The sequence below is a fragment of the Lissotriton helveticus genome, chromosome 10 (assembly GCF_964261635.1).
Source record: "Lissotriton helveticus chromosome 10, aLisHel1.1, whole genome shotgun sequence".
Lineage (NCBI taxonomy): Eukaryota > Metazoa > Chordata > Amphibia > Caudata > Salamandridae > Lissotriton > Lissotriton helveticus.
In genome coordinates, this window is record NC_136071.1 from 579,096,022 (window position 1) to 579,120,247 (window position 24,226).

The 24,226-nt window shown below is 46.4% G+C and overlaps 1 protein-coding gene across 2 annotated transcripts in view; it reads left to right on the top strand.

Annotated features, from left to right (window-relative positions):
* Nucleotides 1–1,849: 1,849 nt before the first annotated feature.
* LOC144784386 (cytoglobin-2-like) overlaps nt 1,850–24,226 on the top strand; it is a 367,691-nt gene continuing 345,314 nt past the window's right edge. Inside the window, exon 1 of one of the 2 annotated variants that reach the window (XM_078663117.1) lies at nt 1,850–2,049. In XM_078663117.1, the coding sequence (XP_078519243.1) occupies nt 1,952–2,049 (98 nt within the window). In that variant the 5' untranslated portion in view covers nt 1,850–1,951. The remainder of the gene's footprint in view (nt 2,050–24,226) is intronic. The other variant, XM_078663118.1, reaches the window with a different exon arrangement.

Below are 24,226 nucleotides of genomic sequence, written 5' to 3' on the forward strand. Positions count from 1 at the left end.
CACTGTATACCACTTATTCCTACTCTATTCCCTTTATTATATTATATTATAGCATTAGCAGTTTAGTAGAATAAACAAGATTTAGTTTCAGCACAGAATTTGCATTAGCATGTGAGAGTCAAGCGGCCATCTTAAATACTACTGCGCAGCTGCAAAGAATTCCCACCAAGCAAAGGACATCATACTACGTAGATGCAGTAGACGCATGCGCAGAATAATCCTGTGTTTTCAGCAGCCATTTTTAGACACTCAGGATACTGGTTAGTAATGCACATTTAAAAGCTTCCCCTAGATGAAAAATATGTTGAGTAATGTATTTATTAGTATTCACAAAACATGTTGGTTACATTATTACGTTATTCAAGAGGATTGAATCCGAGCAAGTTCTTTACGTGTGAAACCTTGCTACATCAGTACCCTGTCGTGAAGTCCTCTCCCAACTCACCAAGAGTAACACGAGTGCCTCCATCTTCCTTGGGCGTCAAGCAATGCCCCCCTAATTTCTTTGAGGTGATAAGCCTCTCTTAAAATTGTTCTGCTTGTCAAGCTAGATGAGCTAGCAGAGTGAGGAAAGGCAGGAGATGCTATTTTATGCTAATATTACAGCTGGTTTGGCTGACTTGACAAAAAGAACGATTTTAGAGAGGCTCAAGATCTCAATGACTGCAAGTAAATAATTAACAAAAACAATGAGGTCTCTGAACCTCTACAGAGTTTGCTCTATAGTTATAGTATGCTATGGATGATTGCGAAGTGCGGCATGATTTCAGACAGGCATGTTCTGTTATCTTCAGACAGGCATGCTCTGTGGTTGTGTTTGATCTTCAGTGTCTGAGGAGACATTCCAAACAGAAAAGCATACCTTTAAATCATACTAATCAACCCTGTACTCAAGTCCGACTTCCTTCCGTGTGTGGTCTATGGCCCATTGCTTTAGCTCAGTGTGTATCAATTTCCTTAACTATGCAGTCTGAAAGTACACTGGGTAATTCAGTGCAAGATTTGTGCTCTACAAAACCCTCACTTATATATGGTTAATATAAAATAATCTTGCTTTACATTTAATAACATTTTAGGCTAAAGAATTAGAGATCATTACAAACTGGCATATTGTGGCTAACTCGCAGCAAAGTCTTCAGGGCATGGGAGTATTATTGAGTGTTTCATGTTTAAAAAATATTATTACATTCCATAAATGTTATAGACATCATCGTATATATACTTAATTTAGACACAGAACGTTTGAAAAATACGCTATTTACAGTCGTTATCATATGTTTTCTTTATATTTGTACCCTGATGTACATCTTTTGAAGGGTGGTAGAGTTTTGGAGCAAAGCAGGTCAATGGCTGGCTCTCTCCAAGACTGTATTTGATCTCCCCCCGCCTCCCTCGCCCCTTCCACAAATGTTATATACCCTGCCTCTTGTTTGTATGTTCACAATGAAGCTCTCTCTCTGATGCTTTAGACTTCTCTTGCAAGAAGCGCTCGCAAATAAGGCTGCTTTGTGTGACCTGGCAAAAGAATGCTGCACCCCGCACAACTGCTAATCCACCGGCCACAGGGCACAATAACAAGCCCTGGTGAGCTGTGTGCACTTTCCAAGTTTGCATTTGAACGGTCACTAAACATAGGCAGCCCAAACGCTCATAAATTAGGTTTGTTGATTGTTGTGCGTTCTCCACAGCGGTGTCTCTCACTCCGATTCTTGGCACTGCACCCTCGTTACACCTGAATTCATAATAGACCATGTGAATGGTGCTTTCCGCCTCAGAGGCGGGGGAGACCACTCCTATCGAAGGAGTGGTTTCTCTCTAAGTACTTACAGCTGTCTATGCACACACAGCTCATCTGTAATTTTAGCTTCCACCAAGGGGAAAGGGTCGCGGTAGCGCCCTGTGTGCTGGAAACCTCGAAAGACTGAAGCAGAGTCCCCCCGTCGCGCGCGCCATGGATCAGGTCACAGAGCAGGACAAGCAGAACATTAAAGTCATTTGGGACAAAGTGTATCCGAGTGCAGAGGAGACTGGACAAGCCATTGTGATCAGGTAAGCAGCGTGACCCCGGACAGGACGCTGGTCTTCTCCCGTTCATTATAATACTATTGGAGAAAAGGTATTCGTACTGTTAAAAAAAAATAAAAAAAATCATGTATCGATACTCCATTACTTTCCCGTCTTCTGTTTTTTTTTATGTCATTCGTTGACAGTCACCTCGTTGTCGCTGATATACATTTAATACACGTGACTGGGAAAGATCTGGGAGTTGTTGTCCTTCTTTTCCGCTTCACTGGTTGCCAGTGTGTTTCTCACGTTACAATCTCCGTTGCTGGAAAAGAGGAACCCCCCGGAAGTTATTGTGCGCGCGCGGGCAGAACAACAGAATCCCCGTGTACTTCAGCAGCGCGAGCGTCTCCTTGAATGACAACAGCTCTCGGGCTCTTTCTGCTCGCAGAGAATGTGCTTTCATATGTGTGAAGGACGAATGGGAGACTGGGGAAAGAGGTGGGGGCCAGAAGAACAGAGCATTCACAGCAGAGCTACAGGGATTTCATAAAGGCTGATCATATCTGTGCTCAAATGGACTGTGCCTTGGGGGGTGGGCAACGTGTTAGTGAATGTGCTTTCATTTAACCAAAACAATTGCTCTTGTAAATACCCACAGACCCACGGCATCTGTATCCGGCAGAAACCATATGTAACGGGTCAGCTGGATTCTCTGCCAGATATAGCAGGGTTGGCAATCAGAGGACATATTTTCCCATTCTTGAGTTGTGGTGCGTTTGATTGAGCGGACAAAAATTGTCGAGTCTGTAAAGTACATTGTTTTATGGGGCCATCGAGTTCCTGTTCATTGATGAGAAATTGTCACCAGATGTTTTCAAGGCTGCAGACTTTGCAAAAATGTTGAAAAAATAATCTTTGAATACATCCTCAAATATCAGCACATTGAGTTTGAAGCATAGACTACTTCTGGTTAGTAAAGTACATAAAATGAAAGGCAAATGGAAATATGTGGCAAGGTAGGAGCAAAATATGCGGAAGTGTTGACTACATTTTTAGCTGCAAGAAAAGGCAAATTATTTGATGTAATGTGGCACATTTTGGGGAGTATTATTTGTCTGTTCTGTCATTTTAACACACATCACTAGGCCAGGGCAAAAAATTCACCTGATTAGTACAATTTGAACACACAAATACTCCAAGCAGCAACTAAAAAGAATGCAGCTGACCTTTGCAAATGCTATGGTGTGGCATTTAGTTTTGATCCGTTGGCGCTAGAAACCCAATCTCTTTTGGTTGTAGTATGCAAATAATGCATCTGACTGTGGATTATGTGGCAATTGCTATGAATCCACAACTATGCGGAAACCGCTGCGACACAGAATAACATAATTCTAGAAGCCCTGATAATACACAAAGTACATAGAGCAGTCCAAGCTCTGTTAAATAACTATGGGTGTTTTGCTGTTTATATATCCCTGACCCATTTGTTGAAAAAAGCACTGTAGATTAATAGAGGTGTTGATTAAACAAACCACAATCATGGTCATCAAGGGAGGAGCTACATGTTTTTGCACATTACACTTCACATATTTACAATCGTACGTACAGAGAGGTTAAGGAATTTGATAGAATCACATGATATTCAGGCCTGGGCCGAAGTTGGTGTCAGAGTGTACATTCCAAAGTCAGCAGCTTAGACATCACCCTCCATTTGATCATTCAGTGGCTGGTGGGTGAATATTGGTTGTAGAGCTAACTGCAAAAGCTGATAGATCCCCCATAGGACAGGATGCGCTCAATTAATAGTTGTGAAAACGATTGTACATTTATCAGATAACCATGACAACCGACAAACCCACTGACATCGAAATATTTGCATTATTTGTGTTGTTCTGAAAACATTTATCGAAATCAGCCAGAGTCAATACAGTTAAGTGCCCTATTCCCTGCAGTAGACCACTAGTAGCAAAGTATCCGTGAAAAGAACCATACACTGTCTCCACTCGTTCTTAGTTTTTTATTTTCTTCCCTGACATAGTCTTGTATTGATTATGGCCTTGGACATAAAATAAAAAAAAATGTGATTGTTATGTTAGCTATGATCTTAATGCACCGGCATACATAAAGATGCTCTCACCTGTCAAACTAAATCAATCTGAAACAGATAAGGAAAAACAACTGCAATACTAGTTAATAATGAACACAAACCATCACCATCAGAGACCCTCATAAACAGGCTGCTCCTCTTCACCGTCCACAACGTCATCAATGTGTTATACACAAACGTTATGTTTAATGAGACCAAGATCCTTTACCTCTGCAAATAGACGTCCCACAATGTCACAGTCCGTGCATGCGTGTGGTGTACTGGAGGTGGGGACGAGGCAGTAGGCTAGTGTAAGAAATTGGGTATTGGTAGAGGGATGTGGAAGCCACACTGTGGTACAACCTGAACCACAGCCCGGAGTTAAGCTATCCTGGTTGATGAGGGGCGAAACCCTGAAACCAGTCCTAGGATGCTTGTCTCCAGTCCAGGGAGGACCTGGCCTGGCAGTTCGGGCTGGACTGTTCCAATTGGGTGCAGGGTCAAGACTGATTTGGCATATGGCTGGGTTCAAATTGGAATGGCATGGGGAGCAAAAAAAACCCGATGGATTTAAGCCCAGATCTCTGTACTGAGGTGAATATATGACATTGTTCTGCATTCTTTCCATCAATTTTTCTTTTTGCATTTGTCACCCTGAGTGGGACGGGTATGCCCAGATGTGGGTCCTGTGCTCTCCTTGCCACTGGAGTCAAGCTATTCTGGTTGATGAGGGGTGAAACCCCGAAACCGGTCCTAGGATGCTTGTTTCCAGTCCAAGGAGGGCCTGGCCTGGCAATTCGGGTTGGACTGTTCCCATTGGGTGCAGGGTCAAGACTGATTTGCATATGGCTGGGTTCAAACTGGAATGACATGTGGAGCAAAGAAAACGATGGATTTAAGCCCAGATGTCTGGACTGGGGTAAATGAATGTATGACACTGTTCTTGTTTCTGTGCATCAATTGTTCTGTTTGCATTTGTCACCCAGAGTGGGATAGGTATGCCCAGATGTGGGTCCCATGCTCTCCATGCCACTGGAGTCCAGCTATCCTGGCTGATGAGGGGTGAAACCCCAAACTAAGTCCAAGGCTGCTTGTTTCCAGTACAGGGAGGACCTGGCCTGGCAGTTCGGGCTGGACTGTTCCCATTGGGCGCAGGGTCAAAACTGATTTGCAAATGCTGAGTCCAAACTGGAATGGCACGGGGAGCAAAAAAACAATGGATTTAAGCCGAGATCTCTGTACTAGAGTGAGTGTATGACATTGTTCTTCATTCTGTCCATCAATTGCTCTTTTAGCATTTGGCTTAACTTAGAGGTACAATGTGAAATATTTATGCAGCACATAAACCTTAATAAAGTGAAAGCGCAACACAAGAAAACTCCCAAACCAATTTAGAAAAATAGAATGCATTTTGATAAATAAAATAAGATCTAAACAACAAAACTCCAATCAGTAGAACCAATGATATTAAATTTCATAGTTATACGTAAGAATAGCTCCTGAATGTACAAACACCACTTGTGGTCATCTGGTCATGCTTTACTGGGTGAAAGTCACAAGTTCAGGCTCACTGTGTTGGATTGCGGAATGGATACAGGGACTATGTCAGTCCCGCTGAGAAAGTTAACTTCTCAGTCCGGCGCAGAGTCCAGTTCACAGTGGAGGAGACAGTGAGGAGCAGGAAGAGCATTGTGAATCGTTGTTGTTGTAGCGTGAAGTGCTGTTTGGGCATTGTGGACGGTTGTTGCTGGAGCTTCGAATTGGCAGTCACCGCAGGCTACCGTGGCTATAGCGCGAAGTGCAGCTCTTTCTTTGCCGTTCATTGCTGGCGGTCTCTGTAGCACAACGAGTCAGGTTCACTGAAGCTTCGCATTAGTGGCCGTTGCTGGCAGCAGAGACTCTGCATGAATGGATTAGTTCACAGACAAGAAGAGCCCAAAACTTCAGTTTTTCTCCCTTTTTGAAGAGGAGTGCATGCTTATGCCAGCCAAAGGTCCAGGACCTGGGGAGGCACTTCTTGGGGATTAGGGAGTCTAAACATGATATTTCTACCTGCTCTCAGTCAAAAGTTAGCAATTAGTAAATGTGATGAGGCAGCCCAATGTTATCCAAGAGGAGAGATAGGCTTTTCAGTAGTGAAAAACGAATTTAGGAGTGTTTCACTACCAGGACATGTAAAACTTCAACCCCTTATCCCATCTTTTTTTAAATACAATGCACCTTACTGTTTGGGCTTTTAAATGCCTACTTCAGAGGTGAAATATTTAATAACAAGCATTTACAATACCAAAAGGTCTCACAATTGCAAGATTTTGAGCTATTGGCATTGTAAATGGCAATGCCTTTTATAATATTAAAAGGCATTGTCATTTACAATACCAATAGGTCCAACTTTATCAAAAGCGAGACCTATTGTATTGCAGAGCGCGGTGTCCGTTAAGCGGGCGCCGTGCTCATCATTAAAGTAAAAAAATAGAAAAAAAATGAAACAAAGTGCGGTGTCCCTGAAGCGGGTGCGGCACTCAACAGTTAAATAAAAATTAAAAAAAGAAACATAGCACAGTGTCCCGGAAGCGGGTGCCAAGCTCAACAGTAACGTTACAAAAAAAAAACAAAAACAGAGTGCTTTGTCCCTGAGACAGGCACCGAGCACACCAGTAAAGTTTAAATACAAAATTTAAGTGAGCGCGGTGTCCCTAAAGCGAGAGCTGCACTCAGCATGGCAAATTTATATTTAAAAAAAGATAAAGATAAAAGAAAGCGCGGTGTACCTGAAGCGGATCCTGCATTCTTATTAAAAGTAATTTAAAAAAGTGTCACATTGTACTGTGGAGGTAGGGGGCAGCCACTTTTCAAGTTTGAGTGGCATAGCACTCCATACGAAAGTGGCAGTCATTGTCCTGTGTGGGCGCACTGCAAATACAACAAAAAGCTGCCGCCATTGTTCCCATTAGTTAGCAATACACAAAATAGTGCTCACCTACTTATGACGCACACTGTGTAACAAGCCAAGTAAAAGGGCCAGTCGCCATGGGAGGTTACAAATGAAGACAAGACAGTACTAAGGAGGGACTCACATGCCTATTTAGGAATCAGAAGCCAGAATTTTTGAAAGACAATAACACAAGCCAATGACAAATATGGGCGGAGAGTGAGCGGGGCTTCTATTCCATACTCCAGTGCAAGTCTTGCAGAGCAGCGCATGCCCGCTGACTCTAGGCACGACCTAAAAAGGAATGTTCAAGCCTGGCAAAAGGTTTATGTTACCAGGTTGAAATGGCAGGTGCAAAAAGGCATCACTACAAGCTGCAACTGCTGGCCTGGGAAATGTTTTAAAGTGCTACTTAAGTGGATGGCCCAATGAGTGCTGCAGGCCCACTAGTATGTTACAAACACAGTGGTACCACACAAGAAGGATAAGAGTGCAGCAATAACTACAGCAATACAATGAAATTTATATTGCCTTGTCCAGACAAGAATACTTATAATTTTTTGTGAATTGAGACAAAACAATAAAGTGGAAACACAAACTCTGCAACAATAAAGGCACGAAAAAACAGAAAGGCTCTGGCAAAGCTTAATGCTTGGAAAGTAATCATCAAATTGCCAAGCATAAATGAAGAAAAACACCATAGCACATTGAAATGACACATATGATTGTGTCAAGGTCTCAAGGAGTCGACGACGTTTCGATCCCATACATGGGATAACGGGTTCATCATCAGGACATAAAGTTGCATGCCTGAGTTAGATGCCAGGAGGTGGTCAGAGAAGCAGTGAGTTAATGTAACTCGGATGAGGGGTCGGAATTGGAGCCGGGCGGAAGCAATTGTGCCTCAGCACTAGTCACAATGAAACAGACGCGACCATTCGGAAGCCTGTATTCGGGATCTAGCCCACTAGTAGCATTTAATTTACAAGCCCTGGATACATGTAGTACCATGTACTAGGGACTTATAAGTTAATTAAATGTGGCAATCAGGTGTAGTCCAATTTTACAGTGTTTTAGGGAGAGCTCACAGAACTTTTGCATTGATTGATTGCATTGATTGAAAGCGCACAGAGTCCTAATGCTAACAAAAACGAGCTCAGCAAAACTGGAGGAGTGAAGGCAAAAAGTTTGGGGAAATACCACACCAAGGATGTTAGGACTAGCAGCCAGTCAATGCACAGGTGGCCAGTTGTACGCACAAATCACAGGAGGAAGTCCTGCAGGAGGGATGAAGTGGGTTTGCCCAATCAAGTTGTGATATGCACAATACCCAGTTTTACTCGAATTGTGCAGCAGGCCAATACCAAATTCTGCAACATGGTTGACTAAATTATGTGGCAAACAAAAGGCAAATTATGCGGGGCAATGTGATACATTTATGAAAGTATTACTTCATTATTTCGTCTTTTTTATATAGGTAAACACTGTCTGGGAAAAGATTTGCACATCAGTACCAGCTTAACACTCTAATACTGCAATGAGCAGCAGAAAGAGGGCCATTCAACGTCTGCGAAGGGCCTTCAACTGCGTGCCAATGTGTCAGTGTTTTTCAGTACGTTTTGATTGAAGCGAGCAAAATACATTTTGTTGTTGTTAAAATCTGCAGATTATGCTGCAGATGATGGGTTAAGTATCAAATACAGCAAACTCCCTAATTATGCTGCAGCCACCAAGTCACATAATTCTAGTGGCCCTTATTATACCCACCCCCATGGCGTGGCATGACATGACAGTTAAGTATATTCTTTTTTAATTTTTTTATTTATTAGAATTTATGTATCATACAATGTGAACACCAGTCCGAGAGCTAAGCAAATCTTGGATCTCACCCTCGGCCTCCTAGTACCAGGAGAACTATTGGTCTGCTCAAGGGGGAACATTTGAATGAGCCTATACATTTTTGATTCTGCAAATGAGAGTGAAACAACAACAATTTAAGAGCGAAAGCAAGTTGAGTATAGCTGCAGTTGTCTCAAAGTGATTAGTAACAGGGCGCAGAGATGTATACCCAACAAAGCCACTTCCCGTTCTCTTTCAGAAAATCATTTTATCTATCCTTTTTTTATTTATAGTTCTTTAATTTGTGGATGCTCTCGAGTCAATTGTTTGATAATTTAGCGTAACTGATAGAATAGGTAAAGCCATATCCAGGATAATGATAACCTGGCACTGTTCATACAGAGGTATCCCTATTTAATAACAGGCATAGAACACATAAAATGTGAGAATACGCCCGACCAGTTAGGCTTGCTTTTCTTAGGGTACATGAGGCTGAACAGAGATTTGATTACTCTGTGCGCGCGCTGTATCAAGATATAGGCCAGCATTTCTGTGAACAGTGCTTACAGTTGCACTATGTAGATTCAAGAATCGTAGGTCAGCTGAGAGTTCAGATATTTGTGTGGCCCAAGTTCAAAGGTGCTGCCTCAGTCTCTCAGCTCACTAAGGTCTATATGTTTAGCACCATTGCATAATGCTAAACATTATTTACTGTGTTTTGCAACTGTGAACTTTTTTATATTAGTGCAGCTCCACCTGACCACGCCGGTGCTCCCAGCCCAGCTGCTGCCGCTGTGACCAGGGGTCTACGCCCGCCGTAGGCTCTGCTAGTTTTCCCCTATTTGTTGCATTGGGCTCCCTCTGCCATTGTTTTGTGCCTGCCTTTTTTCTGCCTTGCATTAATAACGTTTTTCTGCCCCCACAGTTTGCCCCTTGCCTCTGCCCATCACTCGCCGTTATCCCCCGATTCCCAGCCCCCGCAGCTGCGTCCCCTGTGGCCCCGCCCCCCTTGTCCTCCATTGGCCCCCCGCCTCCCAGCTGCACCTCCCTCCCGCCTCCCCTCATATAACGGGAACTGCACGGCAGTGAGAAGCGACGCTTGACCCTGCCTCCAGGCAGGTCGCTCCCCACACCGCGCAGCTCCACCTGACCACTCCGGTGCTCCCAGCCCAGCTGCTGCCACTGTGATCAGGGCTCTACGCCTGCCGTAGGCTTTGCTAGTTTTCCCCTATTTGTTGCATTGCGCTGTATTGCCTCTCTGTGCCATTGTTTTGAGCCTGCCTTTTTTTTCTGCCTTGCATTTATAACGTTTTTCTGCCCCCACTGTTTGCCCCTTGCCTCTGTCATCACTCGCCGTTATCCCCCGATTCCCGGCTCCTGCCACTGCGTCCCCTGCAGACCTGCCCCCCTCTTCCTCCTTGGCCTCCCCGCTCCCGCCTCCCTCCCACCTCCCCGCTCCCGCCTCCCTCCCACCTCCCTCATATGGCGATCACTGCGCGGCTGCGCAGTTGGTGCGCCAACGGCGCACCTAAGGCAAGCCCATCTGCGCCCGTCCGCACCTGGACCCGACCAGCGCCAGAACCCCTGGCCCCAGCGAACATCACATGGCCCGACTCCGCTACGATACCAACACCCTCCACGCACTCAACCCCGGACGAGAACACACCTGCTACCAGGCCACCCCGAAGCGCACCCATGGACCCTTCACCTGCCGGAACTGCAGCTTCACCAGCATCCAGGCTACCAAACCACCAACCAAAGAACCCAACTACCTCAGATGCATTCTTTCCAACACCCGCTCCGCCCACAAACACGCCGTCGAACTCTGGGACCTTCTCGACTCCACCTCCCCAGATGTTGCCTTCCTGATGGAGACCTGGATGAACCCTGCCTCAGATCCCGACATCGCCATAGCCATCCCGGAAGGCTACAAGATCACCTGCAGGGACCACCTCAACAATGTAGAAGGAGGTATCGCCATCACCCACAGCAACACCATCAGAGTCTCGACCAACACCAACGACACCATCAGCACCGCTGAACATATGCACTTCCAGATCCACACCAACCACAACACCACCCTCAGAGGAACCCTCATCTACAGGCCCCCCGGACCCGACCACAGTTCAGTGACTCCATCGCCCACTACATCAACACACACTCCCTCGCCTCCATGGACTACATCCTCCTCGGGTACCTGAACTTCCACCTCAAGAACAACAACGACACCAATTCCACCACCCTGATGGACAACCTCGCCAACCTCAGACTCAGACAGCTCGTAACAACACTAACCCACGCCGCCAGCCACACGCTCTACCCCATCTTCAGCGTAAGCCCCTACATCTCCTTCAGCCACACCACCGAACCCCACTGGACCAACCACCACTGCATCCACTTCACCTTCAAGAAGCCCACCACGTACCACCGCACCCAACAGATGCCTCGACGCTGCTGGAGCAAGGTCACAGAAGACCAGCTAACCAACACCCTCACCCACCGACCCAGACACCGCCGCCCGCAACCTCAGACAATGGATCAACGACTGCCCCAACACCCTCACCCCACTCAAGACACCCTCCAACAGCCACATCAAGAAGAAAGCCACCTGGTTCACCGAAGACCTCCAGGCCTCCAAACGAACATGCCGAAAATATGAGAAGAACTGACTCCGCGAACGAATACCAGACAGCTACGCAGCCCACAAGAATGCCACCCGCAGACACCATCAACTCATCAGAGCCGCCAAAAGGGCCACATTCAAAGACCGTCTGGATAACAACGCACACAACAGCAAAGAGCTCTCCAACATCATGAAGGAACTCTCCAACCCCAGCTCCAACGAAGTCCCACCCTTGCAAGACCTGTGCGACTCGCTGGCCACCTTCTTCAACCGCAAGATCGCCGACATGCACGACAGCTTCAACGCCACGACCACCCCGACAACCATCGCCCCCACGACCACCAACCACACCAACCACTACTCTCCTGGACCAGCATCAACGACGAGAACACCAGCGAGATCATGAACACCATCCCCTCCGGATCACCGCTCCGACCCATGCCCTCACCACATCTTCAACAAAGCCAGCACAGCCATTGCACCCCATCTCCGGAAAGTAATCAACATCTCCTTCGAGACAGCAACCTTTCCGGAAAGCTGGAAGCACGCCAAGATCAACGCCTTACTCAAGAAACCCAAGGCGGACCCCAAGGACCTCAAGGGCTTCCGGACCATCTCCCTGCTCCTGTTCCCGGCGAAGGTCACCGAGAAAATCGTCAACAAGCAACTGACCCTCTTCCTCGAGGAGAACAGCATCCTGGACTCATCACAGGCCGGGTTCCGCAGCAACCACTGCACCAAAAACGCCCTCATCGCCGCCACCGATGACATCAGGACCCTGCTTGACAATGAAGAAACAGCAGCCCTCATCCTCCTGGACCTGTCAGCCGCCTTCGACACCGTCTGCCACCGCACAATACAAACACACCTACACGCCGCCAGGATCCAAGAAAAGGCCCTGGACTGGACCGCATCCTTCCTCTCCGGCAGAACTCAGAGCGTCCGCCTCCCCCCCTTCCACTCCACTGCCACCGAAATCATCTGCAGCGTACCCCAGGGCTCTTCCCTCAGCCCAACGCTGTTCAACATCTACATGGCACCCCTCGCCCACGTCGCCCGACAGCACGACCTCAACATCATGTCCTTTGCCGACGACACCCAGCTGATCATCTCCCTCACCAAAGACCCTCACACTGCCAAGACCAACCTCCACAAAGGAATGAAGGCAGTCGCCGAATGGATGAGGAACAGTCGACTGAAGCTGAACTCAAAAGACGGAGGTCCTCATCCTTGGCTCCACCCCTTCAGCCTGGGACGACTCCTAGTAGCCGACAACACTAGGAACAGCCCGACACCCACCGACCACGCTCGCAACCTAGGGGTCATCCTCGACTCCACCCTCCCCATGACCAAGCAGGTCAACGCCGTCTCCTCATCCTGCTTCAACACCCTCCGAATGCTCCGCAGGATCTTCAAATGGATCCCCACCGAGACGAGCAGAACAGTCACCCAGGCCCTCGTCACCATCAGGCTGTACTACGGAAACGCCCTCTACGCAGGAACGTCACCCAAGCTCCTGAGGCGATTGCAACGCATCCAGAATACGTCGGCACGTCTGATCCTTGACATCCCCTGCCGCTGCCACGTCACACCCCACCTGAGAGACCTGCACTGGCTCCCCGTCAACAAGAGGATAACCTTCAAACTCCTCATCCACGCACACAAAGCTCTCCACAAGACCGACCCAGCATACCTCAACAGACGACACAACTTCTACACCCCCACCCACCAGCTCCGCTCCGCCAGCCTCGCCACAGTCCCCCGCATCCGAAGAACGACCGCCGGCGGCAGATCCTTATCCCACCTCGCTGCCAATACCTGGAACACCCTGCCCACCAACCTACGACAGACCCAAGACCTACTGGCCTTCAGAAGACTCCTCAAGACCTGACTTTTTGATCATTAGCAGCACCCCAACCCCCCCCCCCCCCAGCGCCTTGAGACCCTCACGGGTATGTAGTGTGCTTTATAAGTGTGATGATTGATTGATTGAGTGCTAAAAAAAATGCAAGGTAGTACTGTGTATGTGTTTGTCATGCATCAGGTTTGTGGATTTGACAGCTCTGTGTTTGACTTTATCCTGCTGTGCTTTAGGATGGCCGTGGGCAGGGGTCATCTCCTGGTGATGGGGGCATGGACTCTGATCTCTGTTTGGCCAACATGTGCTGGCACTGATAGAGTCTTTGGCCAGTCCAAATCAAAACGATGGATTAAGTCCCAGATCTCTGTACGGGGGTGAATGTATGACATTTTTCAGCATTCTGTCCATCAATTGTTCTTTTGCATTTTTGTCACCTGAGTGGGACGGGAATGACCAGACGTAGTACCCGTGCTCTCCATGCCACTGGAGTCAAGCTAGCCTGGCTGATGAGGGGTGAAACCCCAAACATATGCTGGGTCTAAACTGGAATGGCATGGGCAGCAAAAAAACAGGGATTATGGCCCAGATCTCTGTACTAAGGTGAATGTATGACTTTGTTCAGCATTTTGTCCATCAATTTTTCTTTTTGCAGTCCACCTCTTTGCACACCTACTACTGTGTTTTTTACCTTCCCAGGAGGTACCATGAAGTCACGGATGATGTGCGGATGGGGGTAATGTGTGGTTCTTGAGCTCCCTGGTGCCCCTGACTCTTTGTTACTCCCTTTCAGAGATTTGTGATGAGGATGTGGTTTGGACCTCTCGATCTCTGGATTGCTGGACTTTTTTGGTCTTTCCTGGAATCCCTGACCTTGGTCTCCCAGGAGTTGTATTTTATGCCCCTCTGTAAAACTACTGATGGACTAATTTAACATCCTGGCCTTTGCTTAGAGGCTTGTGCCTTTCTTCAGCCCCTTAGTCATTAGTAGTGTAACTGCTGGATGTGTCTCTATCTCCTCAATTTGAGGATGTGCACACATTTGGTAGGATTCATTGATTTTTATTTTATGCATTTTATTTGAATTCAACGGAATCTGTCACAATATATAGTATTTAGTCTTTTCTTATTTCACCATCATTGCTTGTTGATGTATTTTTTCATATTCATTTTCTTTAACTAAGTTTTCGTTGTTTCTCATTAACTTTTGTTTTACTGCTGTACATTTTGTAAAGCGCCTAGTAATAAGTGCTCTAGAAATACATACAAATAAATAAGTAGTAAGTACATAGATAAATACAACGAATGCACGCAGCACCTTCTATAGATATTAACACTGGTTGAAAAGAGTGTTTAGCACTTGATTATTTAAAAAAAATAGAAAAGAAAGCAATGTTTATTAGATCTTATTCTGGGACAAAAGTCTCTGTTCGCAACAATTGACAGAAGTCCAATTAACCCGCCGCCTGTTATATCTGGCAAACGTCTGAGTCAGATCCAGAAAGAGGCCTCAGAACAAGCATTTACAATGCAACGGTCTCGCCTTTGCAAAAGTTAGAGCTATTGGCATTGTAAATGTCAAAATTTTTATTTATGTGTTGGTTTTGAAAACAGATAAATAAATGGCATTGTCATTTACAATGCCAATAGCTTAATCTCTCGCAAATGCCACACACAAACACACAGACCCACACACACAGACCCACACACACAGACCCACACATACACACATACCCCCCACACACACAGAGCCACACACACACACACACACACACACACAGAGCCACACACACATACACAGAGCCACACACACACATAGCCACACACACAGAGCCACACACACACACAGAGCCACACACACACAGAGCCACACACACACACAGACCCCCCCCACACACACACAGACCCCCACACACACAGACTCACACACAGACCAACACACACAGACCCACACACACACACATACCCAAACACGCACAGACCCACACACACACAGACACACACACAGACTCACACACACACAGCCACACACACAGAGCCACACACACACTCAGACCCCCCCCACACACACACAGACACACACACACACACACACACACACACACACACACACACACAGCCTATTGGGCAACATGTATGCAGTACATTCAAAGTGACTCTCATGGAAATAGAAGTTGCGAGTATGGGTGACAGCGACAAATTGCTGGACACCAAAAAGAGACTTGCAGGAGCTGTGTAGTTACCAATTTCTAGGTCACAGGGTCACTGCCGTTCGGCAGCGGGGAACCCCAACACTGCGGCCAATGCAGAGCCCGAAAGACCACGCTTCCCACCCTGGTGGGCAGGACCGGATCCACAAACAGAGAGGACGGCACTGGAACAGCACGCCGGCACAACTCCAGCAAGAAAATGACGAAGGCCACGGCACAGCCCACAGCAACCAGAGACCGCCCAACAGGTCCCCGAAAGGAGACCGCACCAGACATCCCGGGACCCGCCCATGGAGAAAGCCAGGAAACGTCCGCAGCTGCAGCGACCGACATGCACCCAAGACAGCCAGAGACCTGTCCCACAAGAAGCACCGAAAGCAACAAATCCCCCAAAGTAGCCCACAGGGACGCAATGGCCCCCCGACACGCCGCTTACAGACAATGGTGCACAACCTGACTCCAAAGAAATGGAAACACTCCCAGCAGAACACGGCACAAAACACAAAAGGTTTGTGCACCACAATCTCGAAACCAATGAGATGGCGGAAAAATGCAATCAAGCCGTGAAAGAAAGAACACCACCGGGCTAGGGAAACGCCCCGAACCGGAAAGACAAACCGAGCAAAAAAGTTGAAACATACATGGCCACAAAACATGCCACAACAAGCAAAACCATGCAAACAGACAGACAAGCTCGGCAGTGCACCCTGCAAAGATCCAGCACCCGACCCGCCATCCCTGACCGACACGCATACAATAGGATCTCCTCACCAGTCGTGCGCGCACACCGCTTGCCCCTCCCAGTAATAAGGCAGCACGGGCACCATTCCCCAATGGTGGCTGCCTATCACCGGAGGCAGCAGCATAATCCATCGCGTGTGGGGCACTAGTTGCTGGCACCCACCTCGTTAAGCGACGGCCTAGGAAGAGGGAGAAACCTCGCGAGAGCGTGCTTGATCTCGCTGTCGCGCTAAGGGTAAGGGGAAGAAGGAGGGACCCAGGCCGGCTTCTAAACCGGAAGTGGATGACACAAGTCTTGGTTTTGCTGCAGAACTGGTATCGTGGCGTTTATCTCCGGCATGACATCGTAGAAGCAGCAGTGCTTTTATATGATATTAGTTTTCATGCTGGAAAAAACAAAGGGCCTCACACCGATTGGCTAGGTAATCACGGATCCCATTGCAACATGGCTGCCACTATCCACGTCCACTGAAAGAGCGAGGTGATCGGCACCTTATCCAAATATTGCCCCCATGGTAAAGAGCCGTTAAAATAATACTGTTCATTACAATAGGCAGGCGTCTGTTACCATTATGAATTTAACTTGCTGCAATAGGCGAGTTCCCGACTTTGCACGTGATGTTTGCACACAGCCTTTTGTCTGCAAGCCCCGTCCTTTTTAGACTGGGGGGCGTGTTTTTTACTGTTGTTTGCATTCTTTACTGTTTTTAGGTCTTCTCCAGCCCGACTGCGCATGTGCGCAGTCTTTCGTAGGCGGAGACCTAAAAACATCAAAGAATGTAAACAACAGTCAAAAACACGCCCCCCCAGTCTGAAAAGGACGGGGCTTAGATAGAAAGAAGAACGTCACTAGGACCTCTTCTCCAATGACTGGCCACGGTTTAGGAGGCCAGTCAATGGAGAAGAGGGGCGGGGCTTAACCTCGCAAGTGATGTTCTCTCTATCCCATTAAGTCTTGCCAGCGAGACTGCGCATGTGCGCAGTCTTTCTCCAGGTGGAGACCTAAAAAATGACAAATCTCATGTTCACCCACCCCTTTAACCTGTGCCCTGGCAACTGACACTTTCGATTTGTGGATAAACTCGGACTCCGTTGCTGTTGGTAAATCGGAATTCTCTTTAAGGCACTCCATATTCTAGAGCACATTAGTCTTTGAAAAGGCCGGAGTTATATGATATGCACCTTTCAGATCATTCAGTGCCAGATGAAGGTCAATTTAAATGTTTAATTCAATCAATCATTCAAGTTATGTGACAGAATGCAATCGCTTTTACCAGGGGATGTGGGTCATGGATTTGTTTGAAATAGTATGGGAAACAGGCTGTTCTAGTATATTTGGGAACTGACGTCTTCACCAGTTCACAGAATTAAGTGCTAATTTCGTTTTGAGGCACTGGGTAGGCCTTCTTTGGCAAATGAGCATGTATCACCTCATCTTAGTGTCTGGGAAGATCATTTGGGGTTTCTGAAACGCACGTTGAGTCTGGTAGAGCCACTTCGGAATTACAGCATGTTATTGAATCAGTCTTGATCTCCCTGTTACTGCAAGGCCCTCAGCAGGATGGCATGGCTGCTCGATCACGTTTCATAATCATAAGTTGGTGTTAGACTTAAATTAGTGATTTGCACATCAGGGCAATACTTCCCCAGTGTTACCTAATTATTCCAGTACTTATTGAATGAGGTGTGTTCACCTCCTCCTAGACACAATGTGCTCTAGCAAAAAACCATCTACTCCCTTCTCACCCCTGTGGTATATAAATAAATAATACCGGATCTAGGTTTGACTGGACATAGCAATAACAGATAGCTCAATAAATAAGAGTCAAGATTCGAGGTAGTAGGAGTTTGCAGGTTTAATACAGCATAAAGGACAGGAACAGGACAACCTGCACAGGAATGGGATGGCAGCGCTGCCTGGGACAGGATTGGACTGGCGTCATTTAATAACAGAGTACAAGCATATATATTAAAACAGTTGCATTGCAATACATACAATAGGCGGAGCAGTGGGTGTGGTCAATAGCAGTCGCGAAAGATAAGGGTGAAAGTGGGTGTAACAGGAGGCGTATACATAGACATGTGATGTAAACGTAACAGAATATGTCATAAATGGGGCGTAAACATGGAGGGGGCTACCTAAGGAGCCGGGACCTCTAACCTAGTGGTGCGCACAAACTGACAATGACGTGTTACTAGGAGAAGCTGGGGGCTATGACTTCTGCGCTAGGAGCAGAGACTGAAGTCTGGAGAGTCAGGGCGACATGTACCTAAACACTATCTAGTATCTGATGTTTAGAGAACATGTTGATAGAATCCAAAAGTTATCGGGGTAAAGGCTAACAGACACTAAGACTGGTGCATGCATTATTCTACATGTAGTGCGTGATGAAGAATATTAAATGACCATAAATACAGTATTTCTCTTACATGGAGACGTAAAGGCTAGACGATGACGGAAACTATTGATGCGATTCAGTAGCTTAGGAATGCAGAGAAGGAGGGCTGGACTGATAACTAGAATCATAACATACTCTTGGCAGACTAGCAGGCAGAGCCAGGCCGAGCCGGGCACTGTGAGGCAGGAAGTAAGTGAAGGGTCAGGAACACAGGTGGGGGCTGTATCGCTCCTCAGCGAGGGCTCAGGAGACAGGAGCTGAATCTGGTGTCCGGGCCCTTTTGAGGCCTAGAAACGGGGACTTTACAATGAAATAACGTGCACACTGAGAAACGTGGCAACGTAACTTTACATAGGCCTGATATTCATAGTATTCACGAGAACTGGAAACTAGCATACTAGAGATGGACACAACTGTAATTGCGTCTTTAATCAAACATGGGGAATACATATGCATATTAATCATGCACACATAACATAAGATGGGGAACACGTAGGGACACAGAACATGGCAAAATTTACTTTTCCACATTCCCTCCTTGTCACTACGTTTCCATCAGGAAACATCAATATTCATGATACCATCTATCATTTCATACAGTATCACTTGCTCGTCTCGAATTTTCTCGGGACTGGATTTAGAACGGGACTTGGGACTAGGAATACAAGAGGTAGCACAAATGCCACAAATCGCAGGGCCACATTGTATACAGAGGCAGCAACTGAATATGATCGCTACTGCAATACCTAGAAAGGACAACACTTTCCATCCCCAGGCGGAAATTATATTCCAGAACCAACCGGACCATGTCCAGGTGCCTGGATCTTGGTGTAACAGATGGGCAATTTTATGGAGTCTGGTTATAGCTGAATAAACAGACGGCGCGTTATTAGGAATGAAAATGCAGCAACTAGATCCGATGACTCTACATGCCCCGCCCCTATCGGCCAGTATGACGTCAAGGACGAGACGATTCTGGAGCACGACAATTCTCATAAAGGATTGCTCCTCGGTTAAATTACCTAGAGCAGAAGTAGTCTCAATCACTACTGCTTCGAGTGTTCTGGTTAATCTACGTATCAGTTTACTATTCACAACAGTACCTAAATAGGGAAATACACCTTTATTGATATCTATATATTGTTCTATAGCAGTTTCAGTATAATCGACAATCGGGAGGTCTCTCTTGTGTCTGATATGTACTAGGTGGGAATTCCTATGGTAGTCAGGTGGGGCTAGAAAAACTGGTGGCAGTAGGAAGGCAATGTAACAGGTTCCCTCCCAATCGAGGGGCAGACGAACATATGCGGTCTGACCACAAACAAAATAAGAATGACGTGAAGCTTTAAAAATCGATTTCCCACTGTCACTATACTTGACAATAGTAGTACAATCACTATGTCCTACATGTACGGAACCATTCTTTTGGACACATAATTCGCCTTTGACTGGTAGTACTGACATAGCAGGTAAGTCTGGAGTAGTATCAGACTGAACATTCAGGACCATAAAATTCGAAGAATAATTACCTAAATTATAAACTTCATTTTCTAGATCTAACCCTGTTCTGTGGGGAAGACCTTGCTTGTCTGGAAAACATGTACTGTTAAGAAAAGACATATCTGTTGAGGATGACGTTAACGTGGACCATGTTCCACACGAACCATTATGTGAGAATGGATAAGGAAAGAGTGGCAGAACTCCCTTCGGTGTCTGGAAAGGGGGGAGTCGACCACACACCCAACAATTAGTGGCATTGCTGGTCTGGTGTGAATAATGTAACATGCGGATAAAAGAATTATTACGCATAGCAAGACGATAAGATAGTTCATGAGGAGGCAGATCACTAAACGTGTGCTCTACTGTAACAATAGAAGACTTATTTACATGAGAAACTGGAAAACACAAATAAAATGCATAACCTGTGCAGGTAGTCATAAGGCTGAAAAACAATATGAAACTTAGAAAAACGATACATCGGATTGAGTTTTGACTAACTCTCTCACTATGGGGGTCTATTTTATACATGTCAGAAACCGGTCTAACCGTTTCACCTAGGGGAGGACTTAGACAATCAAACTGGCTGACTTATTTTACTAGACCTTAATTTTAGCTTATACTCCTGTTGCGGAGTTTTCTCTAACAGGGAGGGTTTAGTATCATTGTCTTTTGCGGGACAGTCCTTAAGAATAGTACTTTGGCAGTCTTTCAAATCCTGGGAAATGTTCTTGGAAACAGTCTTTAATCCATAAAACCTTTTCACGTGAGACAGGTGGACCCAGCCCTTCCTGCCTTCCAGCTTGACGGCAGTACGGGTGGCCAGGAGGACCTGTTTTGGCTCCTTCCAGCGAGGCTCCAGCGGACTTGAACGATCAAAGTTCCTCACAAGAACCAAACTTCCGGGAACGATTTCATGCGGTGCCACCTCGGTATTGTCTGGAAATGCGGCGGCAACCTGTGAACGACAAGAGTGTAGGGCAGACATCAAGGAAGCTAGGTAATCTGTCAGCATATTACTTGAAACATCGGTAATACTTCGGGGTCTAGGTGTACCCCACATATTAGGGGGGCGGCCAAATACGACCTCGTACGGGGACAGACCTGATCTGGAATGTGCGACCATGCGCATATAAAACAAAGCGACTGGCAGAGCTACTAGCCAGTCCACACCTTTCTCTTTACATATTTTAGCAATGCGGATTTTCAGGGTCTGATTATGTCTCTCTACGAGACCGGCTGCTTCAGGATGGCGTACACAATGGAACTTCCACCGGTACCCTAACAACAGGGAGATGTGTTTCATGAGCTCAGATGAGAATGGCTGGCCGTTATCAGAATATACGACCCTAGGGAGTCCATAACGGGGGAAGAACTCACGAACCAACTGCTTGGCAGTGGTCGCGGCTGTGTAATCTGGAACTGGATATGCCTCTGTCCACCTGGACAAAGCGCATACAACTACAAGGACATACTTGAAACCTCGACATCGCTCCATCTGAATATAATCCATCTGGAGGACTTCAAAAGGGTGGTCAGGGGGCTGGAATCCACCTTGTTCCACCGGGACACTTTTACCTGGATTGAACTGGCAACATATCATACAGGTACGGACTTTCTGCTTGGCTGCAGCTCGTAAATGCTTGTTGAACCAAATGTTCTGGATACTGTCTAACATAGCTTTTTCTCCTAAATGGGCTGGACTATGTGCGGTATTGATAATGACTTGAACCATAGAGTCGGGGAGAAACCATGTGGCTCTACCCTTCGTTACCCATCCCTGATCTGTCTGGACCCCTCCTTGTTCGGACCATTTCTTGATTTCTTCGGGAGTAGCATGTAACTGGATATCTATGACATCTTGAGTAGGGTCCTTAACTGTCATACAGGTAGTCGGAGCTGGAGTATGTGTCTGTGTCGGATTAACTGAAATGTCTGGAGTCTGTGCTGTAAGCTTGGCTGTGCGATCTGCTAGATCATTACCTTGAGAAATAATGTCAGTAACTTTCGTATGTGCTTTGCACTTCATGATAGCAATAGATGCCGGTAAATGTATGGCATCTAACAGAGCTTGAATAAGGAGACCATGCTGAATCTTGGTTCCATGAGAAGTCATGAAACCTCTCTCCTGCCAGAGCACTCCGAAGTCGTGTACAACTCCGAATGCGTAGCGTGAATCTGTATAAACATTAACTTTCAGGTTCTTAGCGTGTATGCAGGCTTGTGTCAGAGCAACTAGCTCTGCTGCTTGAGCAGACAGGGTGTCAATACGGTGTGTTTCTATAACTTCAGTGTCAGTAGTCACTGCATACGCGGCTACTAGTTCTCCTGTACTTGTTCTCATACATGAACCATCCACATAAAGTGTCAGGTCGGGATCTGGTAATGGAATATCTGTCAGATCTTGTCTTGGCTTTGTCATAATATTAACTACTTCCACACAGTCGTGTGTGGCAGGAGTTGAAATAACTGACGGTAATAGTGTAGCAGGATTTAGAACGTTGCAGCATCTGATTTCTATGTGTGGCTGGAACAGTGTCAGTTCATAACCTGTTAAACGTGCAATTGTCAAGTGCTGAGTCTGTGTTCGATTTAAAAGAACTTCCACGGAGTGTGGAACTTGTACTGTCAAGGAATGTCCTAATACTATGGAATCACTTTGTCTGATAGCTAGTGCTGTGGCTGCAACTGACTTGAGGCACGCAGGCAGAGCCTGGGCTACAGGATCTAATGTGCTCGAAAAATAAGCACAAGGCTTGTATTGTCCTGCTTGATCTTGTGTGAGAACAGATAATGCTGTACCTTCACGTTCTGTGACGAAAAGTGTAAAAGGCTTACTGTAGTTCGGTGTAGCTAGAACTGGAGCTTGGCATAAAGCTTTCTTTAACTCATTGAAACTAAGTGTATGTTCAGATGTCCAAGGGAGGACAGTCGATACGGCTGCCTCCTGTGTCGTTAACTGTATCAGTGGTTTAGCTAGAAATGCATACTGAGGAATCCATTGTCTGCAATAAGAAGTAAGGCCGATAAAAGCACGTACCTCCTTCTGTGTCTTGGGCTGAGGAAGACTCGCTATTAACTGGATACGGTCTGGTGTCAACTGCCTACCCCACTTGGACAGCAAGTGGCCTAAATAGATCACTTGCTGGACACAGAATTGAAGCTTCGAAGGGGACACCTTGTGCCCCATCTCGGCAAGAAAATACAAGACTGTAAGTGATGCTCGCTCGCAAGCACGTTCAGAACGGGCTGTGATCAGTAGATCATCGACATACTGGAGCAGGGCAGTGTCTGTTGGCATGTGAATGTTGTCTAGTTGTCTCTTAAGTGCTTGACTGTAAATACTAGGACTTTCTGTGAAACCTTGAGGAGCTCGTGTGAACATATAGCTCCTTCCATTTAAACAAAATCCGAAAAGAAACTGGCTGTCTGGATGAATGGGGACACTGAAAAACGCGTTCTTGAGGTCTATGACTGTAAAAAATGAGGCTTCGGAATCAATGGCTGTCAATAGGGAAGAGATATCGGGGACAACTGGGTACTGGGGAGTAATACATTTATTGAGTTCTCGAAGGTCAATCACTAATCGATATACTGGGGGTGCATTTGGATCAGTACGTTTCATGACTGGAATGATCGGAGAATTACATATATTGGAGTCAGTTTCTACAACTACTCCTTGAGCCATGAGCTCGTCAATAATTTTGGATAAGGCTGTTACAGCCTCAGGTGGCAATCTGTACTGTCTGATTCGTGGTAACACTACACCTGGCTTGAGAGTCACACGATGGGGTGTGATTTGCATAAGACCTACATCAGTTGGACCTTGCGCCCATAGATGCTGCGGAACATTAGACAATCTCGGATCAAAATCTCGTAATACATAGTGACCCTTGAAGTCACGTAGAAACAGTCGTATTCCCTCGGGGGAACAGCAAATAACTGCACCTAATTCTTTCAGTGTTCTAATACCTAACAGATTTTCTGGACATGACTTCGTAAGTAGCAGATCAGTAGTGCGGGACAATGGACCT